General features: G+C 60.6%; 2 protein-coding genes across 2 annotated transcripts in view; both read left to right on the top strand.

The window, feature by feature from the left end:
- Nucleotides 1–461: 461 nt before the first annotated feature.
- LOC106540366 (SLAM family member 5) lies at nucleotides 462–3355 on the top strand. The gene is made up of 3 exons (XM_087704965.1): nucleotides 462–760; nucleotides 1449–1715; nucleotides 3174–3355. Exons 1-3 carry the CDS (start codon nucleotides 577–579, stop codon nucleotides 3230–3232), a joined length of 510 nt encoding a protein of 169 aa, XP_087561091.1. The 5' UTR covers nucleotides 462–576; the 3' UTR covers nucleotides 3233–3355.
- A 5209-nt stretch (nucleotides 3356–8564) lies between these two features.
- The window catches only part of KIRREL1 (kirre like nephrin family adhesion molecule 1), a 28457-nt gene continuing 13897 nt past the window's right edge, over nucleotides 8565–23124 (top strand). The window contains 1 exon segment of the mRNA XM_014055447.2: nucleotides 8565–8712. Coding sequence (XP_013910922.2) covers nucleotides 8652–8712 — 61 coding nt within the window. The 5' untranslated portion in view covers nucleotides 8565–8651.

Genomic DNA, 23124 nt, shown 5'->3' with positions numbered 1-23124 from the left:
ACCAGGGGCCAAAGAGGTGGAGGGCCACACTGGCCGCCTCCACCAAAGTCCAGGGAAATGAGAGGGGAGCAAGGCGTGGCAGTTGGTGGTGCTGAGCAGCAGAGGGCGCTGTTCCCTGGCCAGTAGCAGGAGAACAGAAAGGGTAATGCAGTGCCTGGGAGGGGGCACTGAGCACAGCTGGGGGGGGGGAAGCAGGCATAGACCTGAAGGAAGTGGCATAAGGAGTTGGGAGAGAAGGAACAGGCCGGTGCTTTAACAGCTGTTGGGGCAGTATTATTTCTGCAAATTGCCCCCCCCCTCCCAAAGGGCGTCAGGGGGTCTCCTGCTTGGCTGGCCCCCCTGCTCCCCCCTGTCCCCGCTGGGTCTTCAAGGAGGCTATCCTGGTTGTGGGGGTGGGTGGGAGGGGGGGCGGTGTCAGAATTTGCCCCTCCCTTGTGTCCCAGGAGCATCTGACTCCCCTGGAAGGCGGTTCGTGTGGGAGATGCCGTCACGTTCCCCGTGGTGCCTCCGAAGGGCCAGAGACTGACCAACATCCTCCTGAGGGACTCCTCCCGGCAACAGGCGGTGGCCATCTGGATGGACTCCAAGGAGATCACCGTGGTAGACACCAAGTACTCCGGCCGGGTGACCTTCCAGATGGACGAGATGGCCTTCAGAATTGCCAACCTCAGCCTGGACGATGGGGGCAAATACGAAACCTCCACCAGCTTCACCTCCTCCTCCCCAGTCGTGCTTGGCAGCTTCCTGGTGGCCGTATTCAGTAAGGAATCTCTCCCTGCGTGGCAGATGAGTGGCGGCTGAACTGCATAGAGGCTGTTCATAGAGGAGCAGGAGGGAGAGGAGGGTGGAGCGTTTCTCTAGGGAAGTAGGAGGAGGTGGGACTCACAGCTGTGATCTCCAAGGAATCAAGTCCCTTTGAGTCCCACATTTCCTTCCTTGCATCCAGCTCATTTCTTGAGTGTGAACGCATGAAACATGAGGCTGGGAGGGACTGGGGGGGGGGGTCACGCTACTTTTAGCTGAGCCGAACTTTAGGGGATGCCCTTAAGGAGAAGCCTCGGTGGGTCTGGTTTCCAGGCGTCCTGAAAGGCTTCGCCGGGTGACGATCCCCACCCCGGTTAGTGCTTTGGCCAGCACTTTCCCTGCTCCGTTGTGTTCCTCTGCGGAACTTTCAGTTCCTCAGTCACTTCTTGTGAGTTTGTGCAAGGGAGGCAGAAGTTGGCGTGACCTCATGGCGGCCAATCTGGGCCAAAAGCCGATTCATTTCGCGGCTCAGCTAGAAAAGGATTCTGCGTTCGAGGGGAGGGTGGTCCTGCTTGAACGTTGAACTTCGAAGTTCAGGGGGTTTGGCTGGATGGCCTCAAGAGTCCCTTCCTGCTTCGGGGTCCTAGGTCTCCTCTCCGGCTGCTGCTCCCCCTGAATTGCCCCCCTCCTGTCTCTCCTGCCAGACGTCACCCAAAGGATCTCCCCCTTGAAGAACGATTCCTGCCTCATCTACCTGGACTGCGAGGCAGGGATGGGACCTGGCCACAGAGTGACCTACGCCTGGAAGGACACAAAGGCCGGCACCACCCTCAGCCGGGAAGCCTGGCTCACGCAGCTTGTGCACACCGACCAGCAAAGGGACTACGCCTGCGTGGCCCAGAGCTCCGCCAGCCAGAGCACCTTCAGCTTCGTCCTCCAGCATCCCTGCGTGCCCAGCGCTGCAAGTCCAGGTGAGAGGCAGGACCTGCCCAAGACGCCACCCCCTCCCCCCCTCCCGTGGCTCAGCTGAGGCACCTGCAGCTGGCAAAGGCTTCTCTGCACAGCCCCCGGGGCCTGTTCGAACCCAGCCAGAGGGAGACTCGCAGCACCAATATTTGCCCACAGAGCAGGTGCCCCTCCTTGGCACTAGCAGTTTGGCACAGAGGCCAGCAGCTGGCATTGCTGCCCCCTGCAGGTTCCCTTCCTTGGCCATTAGGAATGCCTGCCCGCTTGAGGCCGGGATAAACAGTCAGCCCTCCTTCCTTGTTTTGTGGAGGAGCCCAAATCTTGCCACCTGCGTGCGCCACTGAATGGGGCCCTCAGCGGAGTCTTGGCACTTCTGCGGGTCCTTATTTTGGGGGCAGGATCGAAATAGGTGTGGGGGGGGTTGCCAGGTGGTCTCCGGCTCCGCAAGGGAGTAACGGAGATCCCAAGGAAGCTCAGCGGCCCCTCAGGAGGAGCTCACGCGATCCAAAGAAACCCTGGAAAGAGTATTACAAATAATTCAGCCGTCCCAATTACCATATTTGAGATCTAAGCAGATTTGTCAGCTGTGTTAGAATAGCTGCACTTCTGAAGTTTGCAGAAGCAAATGTTCCCTCTACGTTGTTTTCGGTCTCCTCTGCATTATTCATTGGCTTCATTACTGGGTATTCAGCAATTCTTTTTGAAGTTCTTTAAGTCATTATTTGGCGAACCCTGCCACCCTGGGATGCGGGTGAATGGGGGAGGGGGGACTGGGGAAAGCAGGGCTGTTTACACGGGGGGTGCGGTGGGGGTGGGGGGCAGCCGGTCTGGATCAAGTGGGGCCTCCGGAAACTTTGGAATCTAAAATGCAAAACGGGTGGCCGGGGGGGGGGGGGGGATGGATGGATGCAAAGCCACAGCAAGCAGGAAACAGGAGCCAAAGCTTCCCTTCTGGAGAGGTTGCACAGCAGTTCCCATCAGCCCCACTGGGAGAGGACGATGGGCAAGGCCAGGGAAGGGGGCCTCCTGATTCCAGGCTGCCCTGCCCTATGGCTGCCCCAAGACCAATGACGACCGGCTAACGTAGCTAAGAGTCTCTGTGGGCTGAAATGCTCTGCTACCAATCGGCCACGGGGGTGGGGGGAGTGGGGGGCGGTGGGGGGGGCTTCCCTGCCACCCGTCTGATGGAGATGCCCGTCTCTGCCTTGCCAGTCCTGGAGGAGGGAGAAGTTAGGGTGTTTTTTTCAGATTAGTGCAAATAACCAGGGATTTGAGTGGATCTCGGCCCTTTGGGCACCAGGCTCTGGACTTGGTTGTCCAATGGAGTGTCAGGATCCAGCCCCTCCCCCTTCTCTCGGGAAGCCCCCACTTCTGGCTCCCCTCCTTCCTGTGGCTTTGGCCGTGGCCTCCGTTTGGATGGGCTGCTCAGGTGTTAATGACCCCCCTTCCCTTTCCCACCTTAGGACCCTGGGCGCTGGGCTCTCTCCTGGTGACGGCCGCCCTGCTGCTGCTGCTGCTGTGACCCCAGAAGACCCCGCTTCCCCCACCCCCCAAGACACTTCAATGGGGCAGCCGAAGGGCCTGATGGAAGCTTCTCAGCCCTTCCAAGCAATCCCTCCGAAGGACTCTGACCGTGGCTTCATGCATCCCAGGGAACCAGCATCTCTTCCAAGCGGGTTTAATGAGCTTCAGCCCCCGTTCATTTATTCCATGGGTCTCGACACCCCAAGGCAAGGCATCTTCCCCCCCCCAGCCTCTCTTGGGCTCCAACGTGCTGTCACAGGGGGTCCCTGTAGTGCCGGTTCTTAAGGCCGGAGGAGCAACCTGTCCAGCAGGGGGCGCTCGGGGGCTGTCGTGATTGGAAAGCTTCTCCCCGTTTCCCAGATGAGCGTTTGTGTTGAAGTGCTCCAGGAGGGGCACTTTGCTGCTTTTACCCATTAAAAGGCACAGCGAACCTTCCTGTCTGGGTCCTCTGGGGAGTGGGGGGGGGTTTCTGTGGAAGGGGAGGAAGAAGAGAGTCGGTCCTGGTGGGGGAGGCAGGAGGGACACGCACACATCCTTCAGCTCGCCTGGCTCCCTCCCGAAGGGCAGCCCTCGATGGCTTCTCCAGCTCTGCCCCCACTGGGGACTGCTAGATGGAGCAGATCCTGGCTCGCGGTTGGCTTAGCAGAGCTGAACCCAGGACTCCGAGAAGCCAGGCTCATACCTGGAGCTAAGCCCTTCAGGTGTTGCCTTGATTTCTTTTCCAAGCCTCCATTGGCTGGCCTCAGGCTACTCAGGGAGCCGATTGGCCAGCTCTGGCCTTAGCCCCCCCCCACTGATAGAGGAGGGGGAGGGGGAGGAGGAGGGGGAAGCTTGGGAACAAAGATGTGGGAGCATTTCGTCCAAACGCTGCCACAGCTGGAGCCTGGCCCCTCTGCTGCTTGGCTCCGGGGTCTCCCCTGGACTGAGCGGGCATGCCGGGCAGGGGTCCCCTTGGGCTCCCCCAGCAGGCACGCAGGCCCCTCTCCCGAGGGGTGGGCTAAGGGCAACTTCTCAGGAGAAGCCCACTCAAAGGGCAAAAGGCTTTTGTCTTCCCTGCAGGGCCAAAAGGCCTCTGGGTATTTGCCACTGATGCCTGGAGCTGCAGCCGGTGGGCGTCTTGCAGGGATGCCCCGCCTTCAGCCAGCCTGTGAGGTGGGGCTGCTCCCTTTGGTTCCTCAAGGCCACCATTTCTGGGGGGCAGCCGACTGAAATATGGCAAAGATTGATGTCTGGCTACAGGATCAGCCGAGCCTTTTGGCCCCTTCAGGGGCTGAAAGCAAGGGACCACTAGGTCACCCCCTTCCGCCCCAGGGCTGCTTTCCACGCAGGACCCCCCTCCCTGGCTGGGCCGGGCTTGTGTTCTCTGTAAGACCGTGGTGCCCAGGAGATGCCATGCAAGACCCAGAGGAGGTGCCAATGCCAGGCTTTTCAATCCAGAGGGCGAGAGCGTTGGGATCAGCAAGGAGCCCAGGGAGAGAACCGGGCAGGCGGTTGTCGCCCCTCGTATTTATGGTCCCGAATCAGAGGGGAAGCTGTAACTCAAGATATCGTAAAGCTTCCCTTAGTTTATAATAATTGAATTATTTACTGGCGACCCTGCTAAATGTGGTATAAATTATTGAGCGACAGATCTGCCACGAAGTTCCCATCAATAAATCATCCTGTGCCGTCTTAATGTTCTCACTAAAATAACTCAGTCGGGCTTTTGCCTAAACGCCCCCTTGGGAATTTTACTCACACGGCTGGCTGGTGAATCGGACCAGCCTTCCAGCGCTCCCCTTTGGGCACCCCCCCGTCTCCCCTTGGGGGTCCTTCGCTCCCCCACCCCCAGTGCTTGGGGAGAGATGGTGAAAAAGCTCAAGAGCTGTTGCAAGATGGGGCAGAGCCCCCCCCCCCCAGCGCCCTCTCTCTGTCTGGGCTTTGCTCCCTCCATGGTCACAAAAAACCCCTGGCCAAATTGTGCCAGGAGGCCAATTCCAGAAGAAGTGGAGTGCCCAGGAGCTTTCGCCACAGGATGGAGATGGGGCGAGTCCTCCAAGCAGAGACCTAAGGAGTGTGTGTGTGGGGGGGGGGGAGGACTGAACATGGCTGTTGCTGTGGGGCAGCAGCCCTCCGAGAGGCTGGCAATGAGCCGGGAGCGCATGGCTGCTTTGAAATGGGTTCCTGCAGGCCTCGGGGAGACATGAGGAGTCTCGTTATGATGGTCATGGAAGAGGCAGGAGACTGAGGGTTGCTGGGCTGGCATATTTCCCCTCTGGGCCATAAACGGGTCTCACTCTGTTTAGAATCTAGGGGTTCCCAACATGGGGCCCAGGCCCCTCAGGGGGGCAGTTTGATTTTTGATGGGGGCCACTTGAACCTTGTTTAAACCAAGTAAGTGGCCTTGTAGGCTTCCTCCACATGAGTAGAGTTTACTTTCTGAGTAAAGTAAGAATTGTATATCATCAGAGTGTATGTCTGTGTGTGTGTGTGTGTGTGTGTGTGTGTGTGTGTGTCAGGACTTTAGAGATGCTTAGGTGGGACACGGCTAAAAAAAGGTTGGGAACCCTAGTTTAGGCTTTCCAGCTCCTGATAACCCTGGGGAAATGATTAGTGTGTTGTTTAGATAAATAAAACTGCCAGATCAGAAGAGGCTGAAAAATTCAGTAAAAACAAGGTACGTGAGCGGCTGAAGCTACGCAGGAATACCCTCAAATGCCCCTTCCCAGCCAAGTGGCAGGGGGGTTCCACTGGAGGCTTTCACGCTATTAAAGCGTGCCGTGGCATTAAGCACCTCTTAGTAACGGCTGGTAGTCTGCAACAGCACAAGGAGGCTCTCCAGTTCCTCAAACTCACTCTTTCTTTGCCATTTGCTAAATTCACGGCTAGCTTGGTTCCAGCCATTGGGGGCCAGAACCTCAGTGCCCAATGAAAAAGTCCCAGCATCCTGGATTTCCTTCCGGGAATGGAGTTGGGGCCTCTCTGGAGGTGGCAGGCAGCTGAGGCTGTGGCCAGGTGGGGGCCGCTGCTGTGCCAGAGGAGGAGGGGAGGCACCCCTGGAGACAGCCCACATCGAGAGGGCTTCAGGGGTGGAAGCCATCCGCCCTGGATTCAGCCTCTGGCTCTCCTGCACAGGCGACAGGTGCCCCCCCTCCCTTGCTCATCCTTGCTCACCTCTGAATGGGTCCAGAGCTACAGCTAATGGTCTGAAAGCGACACCAAGGCTGCCTCCCAGGCCCTCTGGAAGTGCAACCGAGAGGAAACACAGGGAGACCAGGAGTGCACACCTATGTTTGTGCAAATTAGTGCTGCGGTGTGATCCCCAGCCTTGCGTTGCCTTGCAAGCAGCTGCATTATGGACCGCACCGCTTTTGCAGAAACCTGGCAGACAGCCGAGTCCATCTGTTGAGAAGGCAGCCAAAGTGGGGGCTCTGCTGTCTCTTGCCCCCCTCCCCCCCCAGCTGGGGCCATCACGCACCATTCCAAAGCCCCCCAAGACCCGAGAGGAAGGCACACGTCAGCAGGCACCTCAGACAAGGGTGCCTTGGGGAGGCCTCTCAATGGATTAATTAATTAAAAAGTTAATTACAGCAAGAGGCTGGCTGTAGCATGCAAGTGTTGTGGCCGGCTGGAACGTGCCCCCCCTTCTCCTTCAGGTGTCTCAGATTGAGCCTCAGTTTCCCTTTTGGTATCTCAGCTCTTCAAGCATGCCGGCCCACCCTACTTGTTCTGGGGTGCAGAAGCCACGGTCCCAGGATCCGCCCCGCGAGAGTCTCCTTGAGGGCTTGTGGCCACCGGAGGGCGCCAGGGAGCTTCCGAAAAGCGCTTCCCAACTTCGCAGGGAGCGAAAGGAGGTGGAAGAAGTTTTTGCTCGGATGCCGGACGGCGCGTCCAACGGGGACGGATGTGCGCGGGTGGGGGGGGGGGAGTTACGCTCCTCCTTGTGACTTCCCAACCTCCCGCTCAATGCGGAGGGCGGGGCGGGGGCTGTGTTGCCACGGAGGCCCCTGAATTGCCTGGGCCGAAGCAAGCTTGAAAGGCCGGGCGATTCCGGCGCCGACCAAGGGGGAGCCCTTTGGAGCCCCGGGCGGGGACGCGGCCGGCTCTGGCCTCCAAGGCCAGGAGGAAGGAGCGCCGTCCAGGGCCCGCAGCCCATCTCCTCCTGGGGAGGCGCTGTGTACCGTCGGAGCCTTCTAGGCAGCCGCCAAGCTTGCTGCCCACCGCGTTAGCTTAGCGAGCCCACCACCCTTCCCAGCCCCGGACGGAGCCCGCTTCTCCGGTTAGGGCCGAAACCTGTCCGGGTCTCCTAGCTGGAAGCCCCCAGCGGTAGTTCGTCTGCATGGATCCCTTCAAACGACATTCTAAGCCCGTCGGACGGGAGGCTGGGCTCGGGCCGGTCTACTCTGCAGGGCTGCTGGAAGCGCCCCGAGTTGACCCAGGTCCGACCTCCGGGTGTTGGGGCTTCCCAGTCCCATCAGGCCATACGGCAGCTTCCAGCCGGCCGAAACGGTGGGTCGCAGAACCGCCACGCAGGGCCAGGGTAATCGGTGCCGAGGGAGAGGCACTCTGCGCATGTTCAGAAACACCCTGCTATCCTCCAGGTGCGAGGTGGGAGAGGGATGTCAGCGGGCGCAGGATGGGGGAGCCGAAGCCAGCGCCGGCGGAGAATCTCCCGGGAAGCTACGGCTTTTGCCTCTGTGCAGCTCCGCCGGGAGGTAAGGGGCGGTCGGGCCGGGGGACCTTGCCCGCGAAGGGGCGCACGTCCTCCAGGACCAGCCCGGCAAAGCCGGGAAGTTTCTCTGGCTCTTCCGCTTTGCTTCGGCTCCTGTGGTGGTGTGGACCTACCCAACAAGGGTGTTGTACAAACGGACGGTTGCCTGCAATATGCCCCCCCCCGAATCCTCGCAAGGGGAGACCCTTTGCCCGCGACGGGGGTGGGGGCGCCTCTCGCCAGGCTGGGGAAGGCCGGGGTCTCGGGATCGCGTCTGCCTGCCCGCCGGGGGCTGCGCTGAAAACGGCGGGAGAGCGTCCCCCTCCTCGGCTGTCCCCGCCCTGCGCGCTCGCCAGTTCTGAGCCGAGCATCGGGCAGCCCGGACTCCCATCCCCATCGCTCAGGGCGCGCGGGCAGCGGGGCTGGCGGCGCAGCGGCATCCCCCCGTCTGCGGACCTCCCTGCGCCCGGCTGGGCCAATCCGGCGCGCGCTCGCTCCCCGGCGACGGTCCCTTCCTCGCCCCCTCCCCTCCCCCGCCCGCCCGCCTCCTCCCCCTCCCTCCCCCCGCGGTCCCTCTTCTTCCGCCTCCTTTCTCCTCCTCCTCCTCCTCCTCCTCCCCTCGCTGGAAGGAGCGGCGGCGAAGACGGCGCTGGGCGCGCGGGGCAGCAGGAGGCCCCGAGCGGGCGGGCGGGCGAGCGACGAAGCCAGCCCCGCCGCGCCGGGAGCGATGCTGCCGTTGCTGGCCGTCTTGTGCGTCTTCTGGGGAGTCGAGGACGGCTTCGCGGAAGGTAAGCGGCGCCTCGACGGCCGCCCGGAGCCTCCGCCGACGGCCCCGCCGAGAGAGGGCGCGCGGCTCGGAGCGCGGCGTCTTTGGGGCGGGAGAGGCGGCGTCCCAGCACCCGCCCCGGGCCTCCGCTTCGCCTCTCGGGCCGGGCAGGGGTGGCTCGCTCGCCGGCCGAGGCTTGGCGGCGCGGGACAGAGCGGCGGCCACCTCCGCCGGGGGAGCCAGAGCCCGCTACGGAGTTGGGCCGGCCCGGGCTGCGCTGTGCGAGAGTAGAGCCGCAGCCACCGCCAGGCTGCCTTTGGAGTAGCGGCGTCGGTGCGGGTCGGATCCCCGGGTTGCAGCCCCTCTGCCGAGTCGGGAGTCGGGAGTCGGGCGGGATTGCCTGGCCGCCTTAGTCTCTCCGCGGAGAGCGGGGCTCAAAAGTTCTTCGCACTTGGACCGCCGGCGCATCGGCCACGGGCGGTGGGGAGGGCAGGAGCGGCGCCGCGTTGGGAGCCGGTCTGGGAGCGGAGGAAGGGGCGGCTTTTCGCCAGAAGCCAGAGCGAACGGAGATGGAAAAGCGGCGCGCTGCCCGCTCTCTCCTCCCTCGGGCGGCCTCGCCTCGCTTCCTCCCGACGTCCCGCGTGGAGTTGAAATGAAGGGGGGGTGCAGGGGCGGGGGGGCGTCTCCGCCTCCGGACCAACCAGCGGAGGCGTCCGGGAAGGGTCCCCGGGGCAGGCGGGCTCGGGGGTCTCCTGCCAAGGGTGTCCGTGCTTGGCGGCCGGATCGGGGCGCGTGCTGGTGGGGCGCTGGGCGGGTGGCGAGCGTATTGGGGAGGGGGAGCCCGGGGGCGCCTCTCCCTGCAGACGGGGCCGGGCCCCGCGATACTACTGTAGGCAGAGCCCCCAAGAGGGGCCGGGGGGGGGGTCCCTACCGAGGGGGCGTCGTCGAGAAAGGGGGCAGATTCTTCCCGGCCCCTCCAGCCCCTGGCATCCTTCTTTTGCATATGGCGCCCACCCCGGGGCGGGCATGGAGGGGGGAGCCCGGTCTCCGGCGTTTGGGGGGGCGGGGCTGCCGGAGAAGGCGGGGGCCAGGCAGAATCCGAGCGAGGTGGCTGTGCTGGGGAGGGCTGGGGGGGGGTGGAGCCTGACGTAATTTTCCCTTTCCCGTCTCCTCTGCCATAAACAGCTAGCGTTACTAATAGTTATAAAATGTTGTGTGTGTGTGTGTGTTTAACTGGCTTGCTCCTCAGTCACAACTGGGCTCCTTCAGACGGCTTGTCCACAAGGGGATGGGGGACCCTTCCAAGGGTCTACCAGTGTCCCCTCCAGTGCAACTTTCAGCATTTGTGAGATCTTGCACTGAAATGTAGGTAGCAGAGAAAAAGAGTCTTCCTTGAATGGTTTCATGGAATTCTGTTTTTTTAAAAGCCATGAGGACTAGAGACTTGTACAAAGGGTTTCTATGAACATCCCGATTTCTGGGAAAGAAAAGGCTTGAGAGCATTTGGAGGGGGGTTAGAGCAAAGGCCCAGCCCGGTGGCCCCAGAGTGGAAAAGATTTTTCTGGGGCCCCTCCCTGCCATGGATGGAGCAAGGAGCCAAGGCCAGATTCCCTGCCTAAACCTGGCCCTGTTCTGTGGATCTCCCACATTCAGAGGCACTCTACCAGAGAGATAGCAGCCGAGGGCACCTGGGTGTTTTCCAAGCTTGTCTGTGGCTTGTATATCTTCCCAAATTGTGTATCTCTTCTAAGGGAAAAATCCCATTCACCCTCCTGGAGAGGGATGTGGGGGGGAGGGGGGCAAGGAGGGAAGGGATTAAACTTTTGATGTGGGTGACAGAAGCTGACCTGCCCTCTTGGCCCCTCTGAGGGGGGGGGGGAGTCAGGATCTGGAGAGGGAAGAGTGCAGCTGGGGCAGCAGCCCCTCCCCTCAGGGCCCCATTCCATCAGTCCAGGCGGGAGGGAGGGAGGAGGGGGCACCCACACAGGGGGATTCATAGGGAAGAGACCTTTTGAAGGGGGAGGGGACCCTGGAGGGCAGCATTCCTGGGGGGAGGGGCAGGCTGTCCTTGGAGATGCAAAGGGATGTGGGGCTTCATGGGACAAGGCCTCCCCCGTCTACTGAGGGGCTCATGGAAAAGACCCTCCCCCCACCAATGGACTGATGTTAGCCTGGGTGGGTGCTCTGGCTGAGGACAATGGAGGTTGTAGTCAGGATGTCTGTGAAGGCTCAGGCTGGGGAAGGGAGGGAGGGAAGAGGAGCTGGACTCCTTGCTCCCTCCCCTACTCAAAGGACACGCAGGCACTTTATTAGAAAGGGGGGGGGCATGCCGACATCCCCTCCTCGGAATCGGGGGGGGGCGTGCTGTGCTGTGCTGCCGCTGGCCGAGCTCCATCACTCCTCATTTTTCACAAAATAATTTTCTGTATTTTATCTAAATGAAAGTCATTTGTCTTCCCCTCCGCCCTCTTTCAATCATCCGGCAGGGGTCTTTCCATGATGGCATGTCACAAATTGAAATATTCATTCATTCTGCAATCCATTCTGCGAGTGGATTATTTTTCATCTGCTTTTCAAGAGGAAGAAGGGGAGGATCGAAAAGGGAAAAGATTAAGGCTCATTATCAGGGGAGAGAAGGGGCCTCTCCGGCTGGGATTCATGGGACTTGTTGTCTGGCCCAGCATGGCACTTCCAGGTTCAGGGTCCCTCAGTCTCTCTGCCCCCCCTGGCCTTGCTCTGAGGTTCCCCCTCCGATTTCCCCTGGGGGGGGAGGCAGGGGGTGTGTAAGGGGGGGGTCTCCTGGCCTCACTCAGGCAGCCGCCTCTTCTGCCCTTAGCAGCCCTGGCCATTAGGAAGAGCAGGTCTCCAGGGAAGGGCTGGGCAAAGCCTCCAGCCGCAGGGACAGTCTATCAGAGTTTCTGGGCATAGGCAAAAGAGAAAGGGCTGAGCTGTGCTAGATCCAGGCCCAGTTGTAGGCCACGGCGTCTTTTCCAGGCTGGGGATGATGGGAAGTGAGGAGAACGGCAGGGGGAAGGGCCCTCTGAACAACCCCTCCTTCCTGGGCTCTGGCCTCTCGTGGTCGTCCCCAGAAGGCCTGGCCAGCCAACCCCAGGAACCTCCCTCCACCAGCCCCATGGCCTCTTGGCCTCTGCACAGGGCCCTGGCAGGCTCTCCTTGCAGCCCCTATTCTGTGGGGGAGGGGGCTGAGCCCCCCCCCCCCCGCCCTTCCCTCTTCTAAAGGCCACTTAAGGAAATTGGGGGTCTGTGCAATGCCAAGGCTCCGAGAGGAAGATTCGAGAGCTTTAAATCCCCACCTTATGGCCAGAGTGGGGGGGGGGGCGCGGGGGTCTTTGCCAACTGCATATCTTCTTCTTCTCTTTGGAGCTTCTCTCCAGAGGTCAGAGGTCAGGGAGGTTTTCCCAAACATTCTTTTCTGAAGTTGAGGAGAAAGTGGCTTTTGCAGATCATTTGTGGGGTGGGTGGGGGCCTCCCCCCCCAAGGGGAGCCTGGGAAGGGGTGCAGCCGCAGTACTGAGGCCTTGGGAAGCACCAACCAGACCCAGAGGCCCCACCCCCACCAGTCCCGGCATGGCTGCCCCCTCCTCAGGGAAGACTTTGCAAGCCTCTCTCAAGGATGTCCTTTGGGGGGGCTCTTAGCTCCAAGAGGGGGTCCCCGATGTGATGCCCACTTGGTTGCCTCGCCACCCTGGTATCCAGCCCAGCTCTTATCCTGCCCTGACCCTCAGCTGCTGGTCTGCCCTTCCTGGCTTCCTCCCTTCTGATCGGGGTCTCCGCTGCTATTAAAGGGGGGTCTTGACCTGATTGCCTGGAGCGCAAGTCCACATGGGAAGAAGGAGGAACAGTTGGCTTCTGTGGAAGAAGCAAGAGGGAGGGAAGGAGGGCCCTTTGCTGCTGGGCCTGGGGGGCCTTCTTGGAGGAGGCTTGAGCCCCCCCTCCCTCCCTCCCCCCCCCTCCCTCCCTGCCGGTTCCTTCCCTGGCAATGGCTACCAGGGGATTAGAGCTAACTACTCTTCCTAAAGATTCCCCTAATTGCTTGGCTTAGCTCAGGTTTTATCATCAAAGCAGCCGTTATTTCCTCTCTAGCCTGCTTTTCTTTTTATTATCTCTTAATTAATCACTCTGGCGTTCACACTTAGAGGATAATTAGAGTCCCTGGAGCCCTGGAGCTCATCTTCATAACCTCTGGCTCTGAGGAGCTGGGGAGAGGGAGGGGGGGAGGGAGGGAGGGGGGATGGGGAGCAGAAGAAGCCCTACCTTGGGCCCTTCCTCCGGGGCCCCACCTGGGCAGTCTCCTCCAGAGCAAGGGAGCTTGGCAGGCCCCCTTGTTCCCCTGGACAAGGAAGTGGGGCTCGCATCAGCAGGTGTCCCTTTCTGGGCTGGCTTTGGAGGCGAGCCTGCAAACCACACCAAGGGGCCGATCCCCGGCCTTTTCCTAGAGGAGGGGGCATTTGGGCAGCTCCTTCCCCAAGGGGTTTCAAGAGTTGCCCCGTGGGGTCTCTTTCATCTTGCGCCTTTCCCAGGAACCCCGGGACCTCCTGGGGCCAAGAGGGCAGGGCCCCTTCCTCAAACTACAGTTCCCATGATTCTCTGGGGAAAGCCCCCTGGGGGTTGAAAGGCAGAGCTGGAAGATGGTACTCGGAGGGCGTTTCTTCCCTAAAGGCTGGCTGGGGGAGGTGGGGGGGGGGGCTGAGCCCAATGGGTGTTCCTGCTGAGATGGGGCAGGTTAATCAGATGGGCTGCCTGGCAATAACCAGTTAGAGGGGGGGGGTCCTGCTTAGTGCCTCAGAGTCCCTGAAGCTTCGGTTGCAAAACGTCCTCCCCCCCTTCCCCCCCTCCCATGTTTACTCGAAGCAAATGGTGCCTGCCTGTAGGGAGGGGGCTTAAAGACGGCCCCCATGCCTGAAATACTTGGGGTCTCCTGGGAGTCCGGATGGGGATGTTTGTGTACACAGGGGGAGGGGGAGGGGGGATGAGCGAGGGGGGGGGGCATTGTTTTGCCAGCTAGAAGCCACAAGGAGCCTGGAAAGAAAAGAGGCATCTGAAATATCACTATCCAACTTTTATTGCAAAATTGGAGAACAGTTGTACGCCTGGAGGTGTTTCCATAGAAACACCAAAGAAAGGGAGATGGGGACTGTGTGGTGTGTGTGTGTGTGTGAGGGAGGGGGAGAGAAAGAGAGAGAGAGAGAAAGAGAGAGAGAGAGAGAGAGAGAGGGAGAGAGAGAGAGATTGGAGGCAACAACCCAATCAGAGTAAATGCTTCAAGGGTTGAACAAAAAACCCATTCAGAGATAATTAAGTAAGAGGAGCCTTATCAAGGGAGCCACTCCTGAATGCCAGCCTCCTCCCTCCTCCCCAGGAGCAGAGGCAAAAGTCACTCTGGTGATGAAGACGAAGATGGGCCCCTCCCTGCTTGAAACCAGAGGCCAGCCAGCTGATCGGTCAGGCCAACTGCCTCCCTCCCCCCCCACGGCCTCTCCCCCCCTTGCTGAGCAGCTGGTGTGGCCCTTGGCGGCCCCGTTGAATAGGCTGGCTGAACACCCCCCCCCCCTTTATGGCAAGGATGGGGGAATCTGCTGCTTCAGGGTCTGGTTCCAAAGTTGCCCTTTTCTGATCCTGGTCAGTTTCATTTAGGGGAACTGGAGCCCTTTGAAGTTTTGTCCCAAAGAAGCTGCCTTTGGCCTTGGTAACAGAAGGAGGGCCTGGTTTGCTTGCAAACAGGGGGGGATCCCAGCCGGCAGGGAGGGGGCCTCGGCCACATCTGGGACGAGGTGGCATAAAGGGTGCCCAGGGAGGAGGTGGGAGGAAGTCCTCCTCCTCCTGGCAGTGGCTGAATGGGAGCTGCCTTGTGAGGAGTCTCGAGGTGCCAAGGAGGAAGGGCATGGCCTGGGCAGCCTGGTCCAGGGGAGGCCCTGGGAAGCCTCGCAAAGCGCTGACCGCCTTGGGCTGCAGCCAACTCTCAGGACGGCTGTGCAGACCAACGGGGAAGGCGGCCAGGAGGGCTGGTTCAAAGGTTAACTGGACCAGCCGGCCAAGCTTTGCACATCCCTCCCAGGATGTGGAGGGATCCTTCCAGGGAGGAAGGAGACGCCGCTGCCTTGTTCCCTGCGCAAGTTACCACTTGACCCTGCAGGGCCTTGTGTCAACCTGCCTGGATTCCGCGTTGCATCCCCCTCCGAAAGAGACACCCGGCCCCTCTGCTGCACGGGGGGGCCAGGATGCCTCCCGTCCCCCCGCTGGGCTGGGGCCCAAAGCAGGCTGGGCTCCGTAGTCTCGCCTGCTGCTTCTCTGGGCCAAGAGGGGGGAGGGGGAGTGCGCTGGCTCTGCTGCTGCTGCTGGGGGGGGGGGTTTCCCTTCTCCAAACTCCCGGCCCAGGTGAGCAACCGATGTGGTAAAGGCGGCCAGTGCCAACTTGTTGGTTGGCTCCCTTGGCATCTGAGTTTCCACACGGAGCTTCCTGGGGACGGAGGAGCTGAGCAGCCGGACGGGAGGGAGATGTGGCGGAGGAGGCTTTGGGCTGCCTCCCCCTCCCTCTAATGCATCTGCCCAGGAGGAGCCTCAGGGCAGGCTCAGGCTCTCTGTGCTGCCCACGGGAGAGTCTTCTGGGTGGCCCCCAGGAGGTCCCACCCTTGGGAGGGAGGCTTTGAGGTTGGACAAAAGAAGGGCCCCCTCCGCTCAGCCTCTGCTACCCCTCTGCAGCCAACCAGATGCTGGCGGTGCCCCTGTTTACCCTCCTGAACTCCTGCTAGGCAGGGTCTTGCTGCCCTTGTGGGCCTCAGCCAGGGTCCTTCCTCCTCCTCCTCCTCCTCCCTTCGGGAACTGTTTGGTGGGCAAAGACCCTCCCACCCGGTCAGAGGAGGCAGGGAGGGTCAGTCCAAAGGCTCCCCCTCCTCCTGTTCTTCAGCGGAGGCACCTCCTCTGACCAGGGGAGCCAGGCCAAGGGAGGTCCGGCTGCTGCGGCTGCTGCTGGAAGGCCAGAGGCTCCCTCCCCTCCCCCACGGCTCCTCCTGCCTCTCCTCTTCTCTCTCTCTCTCTCTCTCTCTCTCTCTCTCTCTCTTTCTCCCGCCTGGCAGGAAATGCTTCACATTCCGGGCTTGTGGAATCACTGCAGTGTTGCAACCACAAGAGCCAGCAGAGGCAGACTGGGAGAGAGGGGGGGGGGGAAGGCCCGGCTCTGCTCTCCCAGCCCCCCCCCCCAGGGCTCCCAAGCAGCACTGTGGGGAGAAGCCCCTTCTGCACATTCAGGGGGCCCTGCTGGGCTGCCTGAGGGAGACCCCCCCCCGCCATGAGGGGCCTGGAGGTGGGAGGGGTTTGCTGGCCCCCCCCACCTGGCCGCGAAATACAGGACCTGTCCCAGGTGTGGCAGAAGCCCCGGCGGCATCTCTCTGGCTCCGGGCTGAAGGAAGCCCCTCTCCCCCAGAGAGCCGGCATGGGGGGGCAGTGGCCTTCTGGGCTTCCTGGAGCCCCCAGCCAGGGGGAGTGCAGGGCTCCAGGGCCAGCCTCAGGCTCCCAGGGTTGTGGGGATGAGTTGGTGGTCCGTCTCTCTCTGGAATGCTCTCTGGGGATTGCTGTGGGGGGGGGGGTCATTGCCAACCCAGCCTGGCTGGAGGGGGGGGCGGAGGGCGTAATGGGTTCCATATGGGCCCAACTCCCTTCCAAAGCCTCTTGTGCCTAGAAACGCAGGGACTTCTTTAGCTGTGGGTGGGGGAGGGGCCCTGCTGGAGGCTCCCCCCCTTCGGTGGGAGGGAAATGTGCCAAGCAATGTTTTGCAGCAGCCCTTTCAAGTTGCCCCCCCCCTCCTTTCTCCTGGCTCCCGAGATGATGCTGGCCGTCTTCAAGGCCAAGGAGGCTGGGAAAGGAGCCTCCTTGCATTCCTCCTTCTCCACGAAGGGGGGGTGGGGGGGAGCCAAGGTTGCAGCGGAAGGCTGGCAGAGGAGGGAGGCTGGGGGTGCAGCCAGCAGAGGCTGAGAGCGGAATGGGGTGCCAAAGAATTGGGGGGGGGTTTCTCTGCTTCAAGTGGCTTCAGCTGCCCAGTGGGGCTGGGGGGACGGACGGACAGAAGGACAAGGTTGGGGCAAAAGCTCTGCCTGTGGCATGCCAGGAGAGCTGGGCAGAGCCTGCGGGAGGAGGGGGGCTGGGCCCTTCTGCCCCAAGAGGGTTTCCCCCGTTCTGTGCAGGGCAGGAGCTGGGCAGAAGCGCAGGAGGGCAAGCGGGGCTGGTGGCCAGTCAGAAGGCGAACTGGGTTCCTTCCTTCTCCCGTCCGTGGTGGGCTGGAAAGGCAACAGCTGCCCTCCGTCCGAGGGGCCTCTCCACCCGCCAGCTCTCCCTTTGCAGACCCAGAGAGGCCTTATCAATCAGGAGGAGGAGGAGGAGGAGGAGGAGGAGGAAGAAGGGACCCGGTTCCAATCTGCTCAGCCCGGCTGGAAGGAGTGCCCAGCTCCCCTCCGCAGCATCTGCTGGAGCCGGGAAGGATAATTCCGCTGCTAAAAGACCCTCATTAAGTCTCCCGCCGTCAGAGCAAGGCAGGCGGGAAGCAGCTTGATGGACGGCTGCCAGCGTCTCCCTTAATGACTGCCGATTCGTCCCTCTTTTTTCAGGAAAGGGGGGGGGGAAGAGATCTTAATTAGCCATTGTCCTTAACAGGGATATTATACAAATTAATTAAACTTGAGCTAATAAACAAGCCCCCTTAGCATTCCCAACAGCCGCGGGGACGGAGGTTTCTGCCAGAAATGAAGCAAAATAAGGGGGACCCCTCCCCTCCCCCAGTCCCCAAACCCCAGGGCTTTTTCCAACCCATTTCACCCTTCAAAAACGTGGATGGGGGACATTTAAGCCAGGAAACTACGGTTCCCGTCATTCACCTCCTGGTCCTAATTTTCAGCAAGCACAGCTTAGAGGGTGCAGTTTGCAAGACCCTTGATGTGGGGTGGGTGGTGGGTGGGCGACCGACAGTGGGGGCAGCTTCGCCCTGCTCCGGTCAGCAGAGGCCCACAGAAAGGCGGCTTTGAGGCACGGAGGGTGGTGGCCTTCCGTGATGACGTCATTGGGCAACCAGTGCTGGGCTTGGACCAGTTTTGGGCCACGGCTTCTCCATCTGGACCCTGCCCTCTGGCCTCTCCGGGCCCCTCAGGGCGGAGGGAACGCCCGTCCCTCGGCCAGAACAGCCAGCAGCCTCATTCCACAGGCAGGGATCCAAGGGCTTAAATGATCACGATTGGGCAGGACAGCCGCTTGTCTGGTTGCGCATCCCCCCCCCCCCGACTGACCAGCCCTGCCAGGCAGAGCCCCATTCCCAGCCAGCCCCCCCCCCCGACCTGCCCTTCTGCTTCCTACCAGCCTCGGGGGGGGGGCAGCCATGCTGTGTGTGTGTGAAATGCTGCTGTGCAACTGTGTGAGGCCCAACGTGCCTCCCCCTCCTCTTCCTCCTCCACGGCCTTCCTCACCTTGCCCCCACCCAGAGAGGTGGCGAGAAAGACTTGCAGCCACTCTGCCATTCCCACCACTGAGATGCCCCCCCCCCCGTGCCCTGGGATGAAGCTGCGTTGATCCTGCCCCACTCAGGGCAGCCTCTGAAGTGGAGAAGGAGCCCTGGACGCCTCTTCCCCTCTCCTTCCATGAAGTGGCCGTGGGCTTAACCCCCCACGGGAGAGCCCCACGCCCAGCACCCGAGGGGGCTTCCGAGCAGAAGACGCAGCCCCCTGAGAGCCACAAAGGTTTCCTCGCCAACCTTCACCTTTGTCCTTCTGAATGGGAGAACCAAACGGCTGCTTCCTTTGGCTCCTTCGGCTGAGCAAAACCCCCTCCTCTTAAGGGCTGGGGTTATTTTCCACGGTGGGGTCCGGGTGGGGGAAAGGGGCTCCAGGTGGGTGGGGAAAAGGGGCCGCAGTCCTCACTTCTTGGACTTCTTAAAAGCTTTGTGTTTGCTCAAGAGTGAGATAAGCTGTGACAATAGAAAGGCAGATATTAAACATTTACACGCACCGAGTGGGTTAATGAAATATTAACTTTAATACGGCGGGTACTAATCGTGCTTCTGAGGAGTCAGGTCTTGTGCTGCCCATGGGCACGGAGGGGGGCATGGGCTTCATTCTTCCTAAACGTGCCCCTTCATAAAGCCCCCTCCCCCCCCAGGCAGGGCCCCTCCTCTCCTGCTCCCTGGAACGTGGGGTTTCCTTGCCTGGAGGGAGCTCCTCCAAGGGTCTCCAGTCTGGTTCTGGGCAGGGGCCCTTTGGGGCCTGCTCCCTTCTAGGGGTCTCAGCCGGGCAGGGGCAATGGGGCAATGGGGCAAGATCAGTGCTGGAGGGGGAGGAAGGCCAGGCAGCCCCTCCCTCGGCAGCCGTCCTTAGCAAAGGCTTTCGGGGCAGCTGCTACTTTTGGGGTTCAGGGGAGGTTGGAGCCCTGGAAGAGGGCAGGAGAGGATCCCTCCGTGGGGTCCTGTATGTGGAGACCCTCCCGGTCTCCGGCCCGGAGGAGCAGGGGGGGGCTGCCCTCTGCAGCCTCCCAGGGCTTCCCGGGCAAAGGGGGGCTGCCTTGTGTCGGTCTCTCCTCCTGAACTGACTCGGTGGTCTCCCTTCGAGGCTCCCGTGGGGAACGGAGGGCGGCTTCTGCCGGCATCCAGGCCAGGATGGACGATTGGAGATTTCCAGCAAAGCAACGGCAGCCTTTACGTTTCCCATCTTGCCCAGAATAAAAGAAGAGCTAAACTAAAGCGGGTGGAGGGGTTGGAGGAGAAATAACAACCTGGAAATTAACTTCCCTGGTGGCTGGTTTTTTCCTCCACCACGGTGCCTGCTTGCCAGGCTCTGCCTCCCCCTGCCCGCTCTTCTTGGGAGAGCCATGGAGGAGGAGGAGGAGGAGGAGGAGGAGCAGCCAATCGAAATCGGGGTGCAGCTGCTGCTGCTGCTGCTGCTGCCCCCAGGCGAGTTCCAAGTGGGAATAACGTTTTGCAGCCTTTAATGGGGCTGGAGATGCTCTGTTGCTTGAAGCCTCCCTGGTCTCCAACAACACGGATGCAGGCGAGGGAGGAGGAGGAGGGGGGGGGAGCCATCCTCCGCATGGGCCTCAGAGGTGGGGTTGGGGCAGGAAGCCCTGCTTGGAAATTGCCAGGAGTCGGGCAGGCCAGTTGAAGGAGCCAACGGGGGCCACGGGGTCCTTCCCTTTCTTGCTGCTAAAGTAGCGCCTTTTCCGAAAGTCCCAGAAACCCACCTTGAGGAGGGTCTCGGCTGCTGGTTCCTGGGTGGGGAGTTGAAGGGCTCCTCCCCCCCTCTGCTGACCCCCCTGGGCAGCCTGGCCTTCAGGGCCTCCGCAGAGGAAACCTCCTTTGCTCTGAGCATCTGAATAGGATGGCAACAGGAGGCGGCGGATGGGGGGGGGATGATGGGGCCTGTAGTCCAAACGTCCCTGCCTTTGGAGAGTCACTCGGGAGGGGGGGTTGCCTAACCGAGGAGGGGACCTGCTCATCCATTTCCAGCCTTCTTGCAGGGCCGATCTCTGGGCGACCATAAAAACAGGCAATTTCCACTTCCACGGCCGTCCTGTTCCTTTCCAAGCTGTTAGCCCATAAATCAGAGGAGCCTTTGGGGCGTTTGGGAAATCTGGGGAGGCCTCTGGAAGAAAATCAATATGTGAAGCAGCTTCCCTCCGAAGGGGAGGCGTGGAGGAGCACCATACAGCTCCCGTAACCGACCAAGCGGGCAGAGCCAGGAAAGGCCTCCTCTGCCCACCTCCCCTGGCTGCTCTGCCCACTCCTGGGGGTCTTCAGTTGCCCCCACCCTGCCAGGGGAAATGGCCCTGGATGGTCCCAGCTGCTGCTCTGAAGGGTTCAGATGCCCTTGGAGGATTCTACTCCCCAAGCCCCGCTGGGGGAGAGCCCAGGAAGGAGAGATTTGGGGGTCTGAATGGGAACCGGCTGGTGGGGGGGGGGGAAAGAGCTTGCCGAAGAAGAAGCTGCCTTCGCTGACCTACTTTTCCACCGGAGCTGCTGGCTACCTGCAAGGAAAGATGGGTGGGGGGAGGCGAGCAGGCCAGCAGTGGGGAGAGCTCCTCCCCATTGCACCTAATGGGCAGACCCCGTTACAGACATGAGCCCCCCCCACGGCACCCTACTGCTAAGAGGGCAGCTGTCGACCCATAAGTCCCGAGTCCCTCTGGGTGACCATTTCTCTTTTCCTCTTTGTAGGGGTCGACGGGGGTCTTTCGCTGCCCCTCTTCCCCTGGGAATTCTTCATGGGAGAGGAGGAAAAGAGGCCCCCCCCCCCCGTCTTTTATTTCCTCCTTGGCTTCAGCCTTCCCACCTGGCAAATGGGGGCTGGGGCTGGTGGGAGTGTGTGTGCTCTGGGCCTACCCTGCAGGGCTCTTGTTAGGGAGAAAGCTGGAGCAGGTTACCAAGGACCAGAGAGGCAGCCCCTTCCTCCCCCAGCAGCCCCCTTGGTCTTTCTGCCTGGCTGATCAGGAGGATTAAACAGCCCCAGGGGAAGGGGGGAAGGGTTTCACGGGGGGGGGGGGCGACGGAGCCAGGCAGATGGAAACCCTCTGAACTGGGGGGGGGGGTGTTTGCCCTGCCTCCCTCCACTTCAGGGAGCCCCCAAGCGGAGGGGCCCCTGAGGCTCCTGGGGGCGCAGTTGGGGAAGGGGAGGGGGCATGAGGGGAGGGAGCCCTGCCAGGCAGGGGGGTGTAATGTTCCAGCTGCTCTGGCCACCAAGGGGCTCGCAAGATAATTGGATTCCTTGGGCCTCTGATTTATAAAAGGAAATGAAGTGGGAGAGAGGGAGGGCGGAAAAATTCTCTCACCAGTGAAAGAAAGGAAGAAAGAAAAAGAAAGAAAGAAAGAAAGAAAGAAAGAAAGAAAGAAAGGAGACAAGAATTGCAGATTCCAGCACAGCGGAGAGGCACTTAACCCCTCCTCTCCCAGCTTGAGCTCAGGCAGCTGGGCTTCCCGCGCATGGGGCAGAACAAAGGGGCTCAGGGCTTGGAGCTGCACCCCTGCTGAGGTTTGGGGGAGGGCTGGGAGCCCCCCCCCTTTTCAGAGATTCCTCCAAAGCTGCACTGTTTCTGGGCTTGGAGTGAAGAATTGAAGGGTTTCTGTGAAAGGCTTTTAAAAACGGGGAGAGGTGGGTGTGGGGCCCAGAGATCTCTTCCAGGAGGGGGGCTTTGGGGGAGCAGACCCAGCTGAGCCCATGAAGTTGGCAGCATTATTCCAGAAAGGGGGAGCTGAGCAGGGCAGCCTTTGGGAACTGCTGGGAGAGACCAAAATTTGGTGTTTTTTTTTAATGTTTCTCAAGAGAGACACAAACCGGGATCTTGTAACTTTGGGATGCTGGTAAACAACTCAGTTTCTTCTCATTGACTTGGATCAAACTTCCCCCCCCTGAGCCTGCCTTGCCCCACCTGCCCTGTTTGGGGCGGGGAGTTGGTGCCTTATTTGGGAGCCCCAGGTAATTTTCCAACCACCGGCTCTTCTGCATGGAGCATCCGGAAAAATCAATCTTGCACTTGGCCCAGATTTTATGTCAACATTCAAAGGTGTTTTAGCTGCAGCTTCTCACCTGCCAAATTAAATGTGGGGGACGGGGCCCCCCGGATGTTGGCAGGTGCTTCTCTTGAGGCGCCCCCGAAGCAGGAGAAAGTTTCCAGCCAGCCTTTCTCTGGGCCCCTCCGGGCTCCGAGGCTTTCTTGGGACGACCAAGGCGGCTGAGCAGAGTTAAGCAGATGTGGGGAGTGGGCTGGAAGAAGCAGGTCTCCGTGGGCTCTTCTGCCTCTGGCAAGGGCTGGACACACCCACTCCCAATTTGAGAGGCAGGCTGTGCCCAACTTTCCCAGGGGCCAAGGCTTCCGTGGGGACCCCAAAGGGCAGCTTTTCCCTGCCCTCTTCGCAGCAACGGGCATCGGAAGGAGCTTCCTTGGATCCAGTCTTTGCCATCCCTTTGATCTTGGGCCTTTTTGGGGTGTTGCAGCTGCTGCTTTATGCTCGGTGTCTCAGATCCTGGCTTAATGCTGGCTTGATCCATCTCCCCAGCCAAGCCCCAGATTCCTCAGCTGCTGCCCATCGGAGGTTTATCTGCTCAGCTGCCTTTCCCTTCCTCTGCCTCCCTCTGTTTCTCCAGACAAATGGAGCTGTTTGCTGCAAGGCGGTAATGCTATTCATTAGTTTTAGGGGCTCTTCCCTGCGCCCCCCCCCCCTCCCCGGCTCTCCTCCAGGCACAGCGGTTCTGTTCCTGTCTTTGTGCGCTGAAAACAGTATAATTTGTTCGGAGTTGGGGAGGACTTCATATATTGCTTTTTGAAGCCTGAGGTTGGATGGAGCTTTTTAATAATCCTCATAATAATTCTGATAATGATAATGTTATTTATTAGGTGGAAAATATTTAGGAAACTTTGAGCAGGGAAAATAAGAGTCAATTTCCTTGTGTCAA

The sequence above is a fragment of the Thamnophis sirtalis genome, unplaced genomic scaffold (genome assembly GCF_051295495.1).
Source record: "Thamnophis sirtalis isolate CommonGarterSnake01/CBP01778 unplaced genomic scaffold, rThaSir2_p1.2 scaffold_2, whole genome shotgun sequence".
Taxonomy (NCBI): Eukaryota; Metazoa; Chordata; class Lepidosauria; order Squamata; family Natricidae; genus Thamnophis; species Thamnophis sirtalis.
This window is presented reverse-complemented; position numbering and strand designations above follow the sequence as displayed.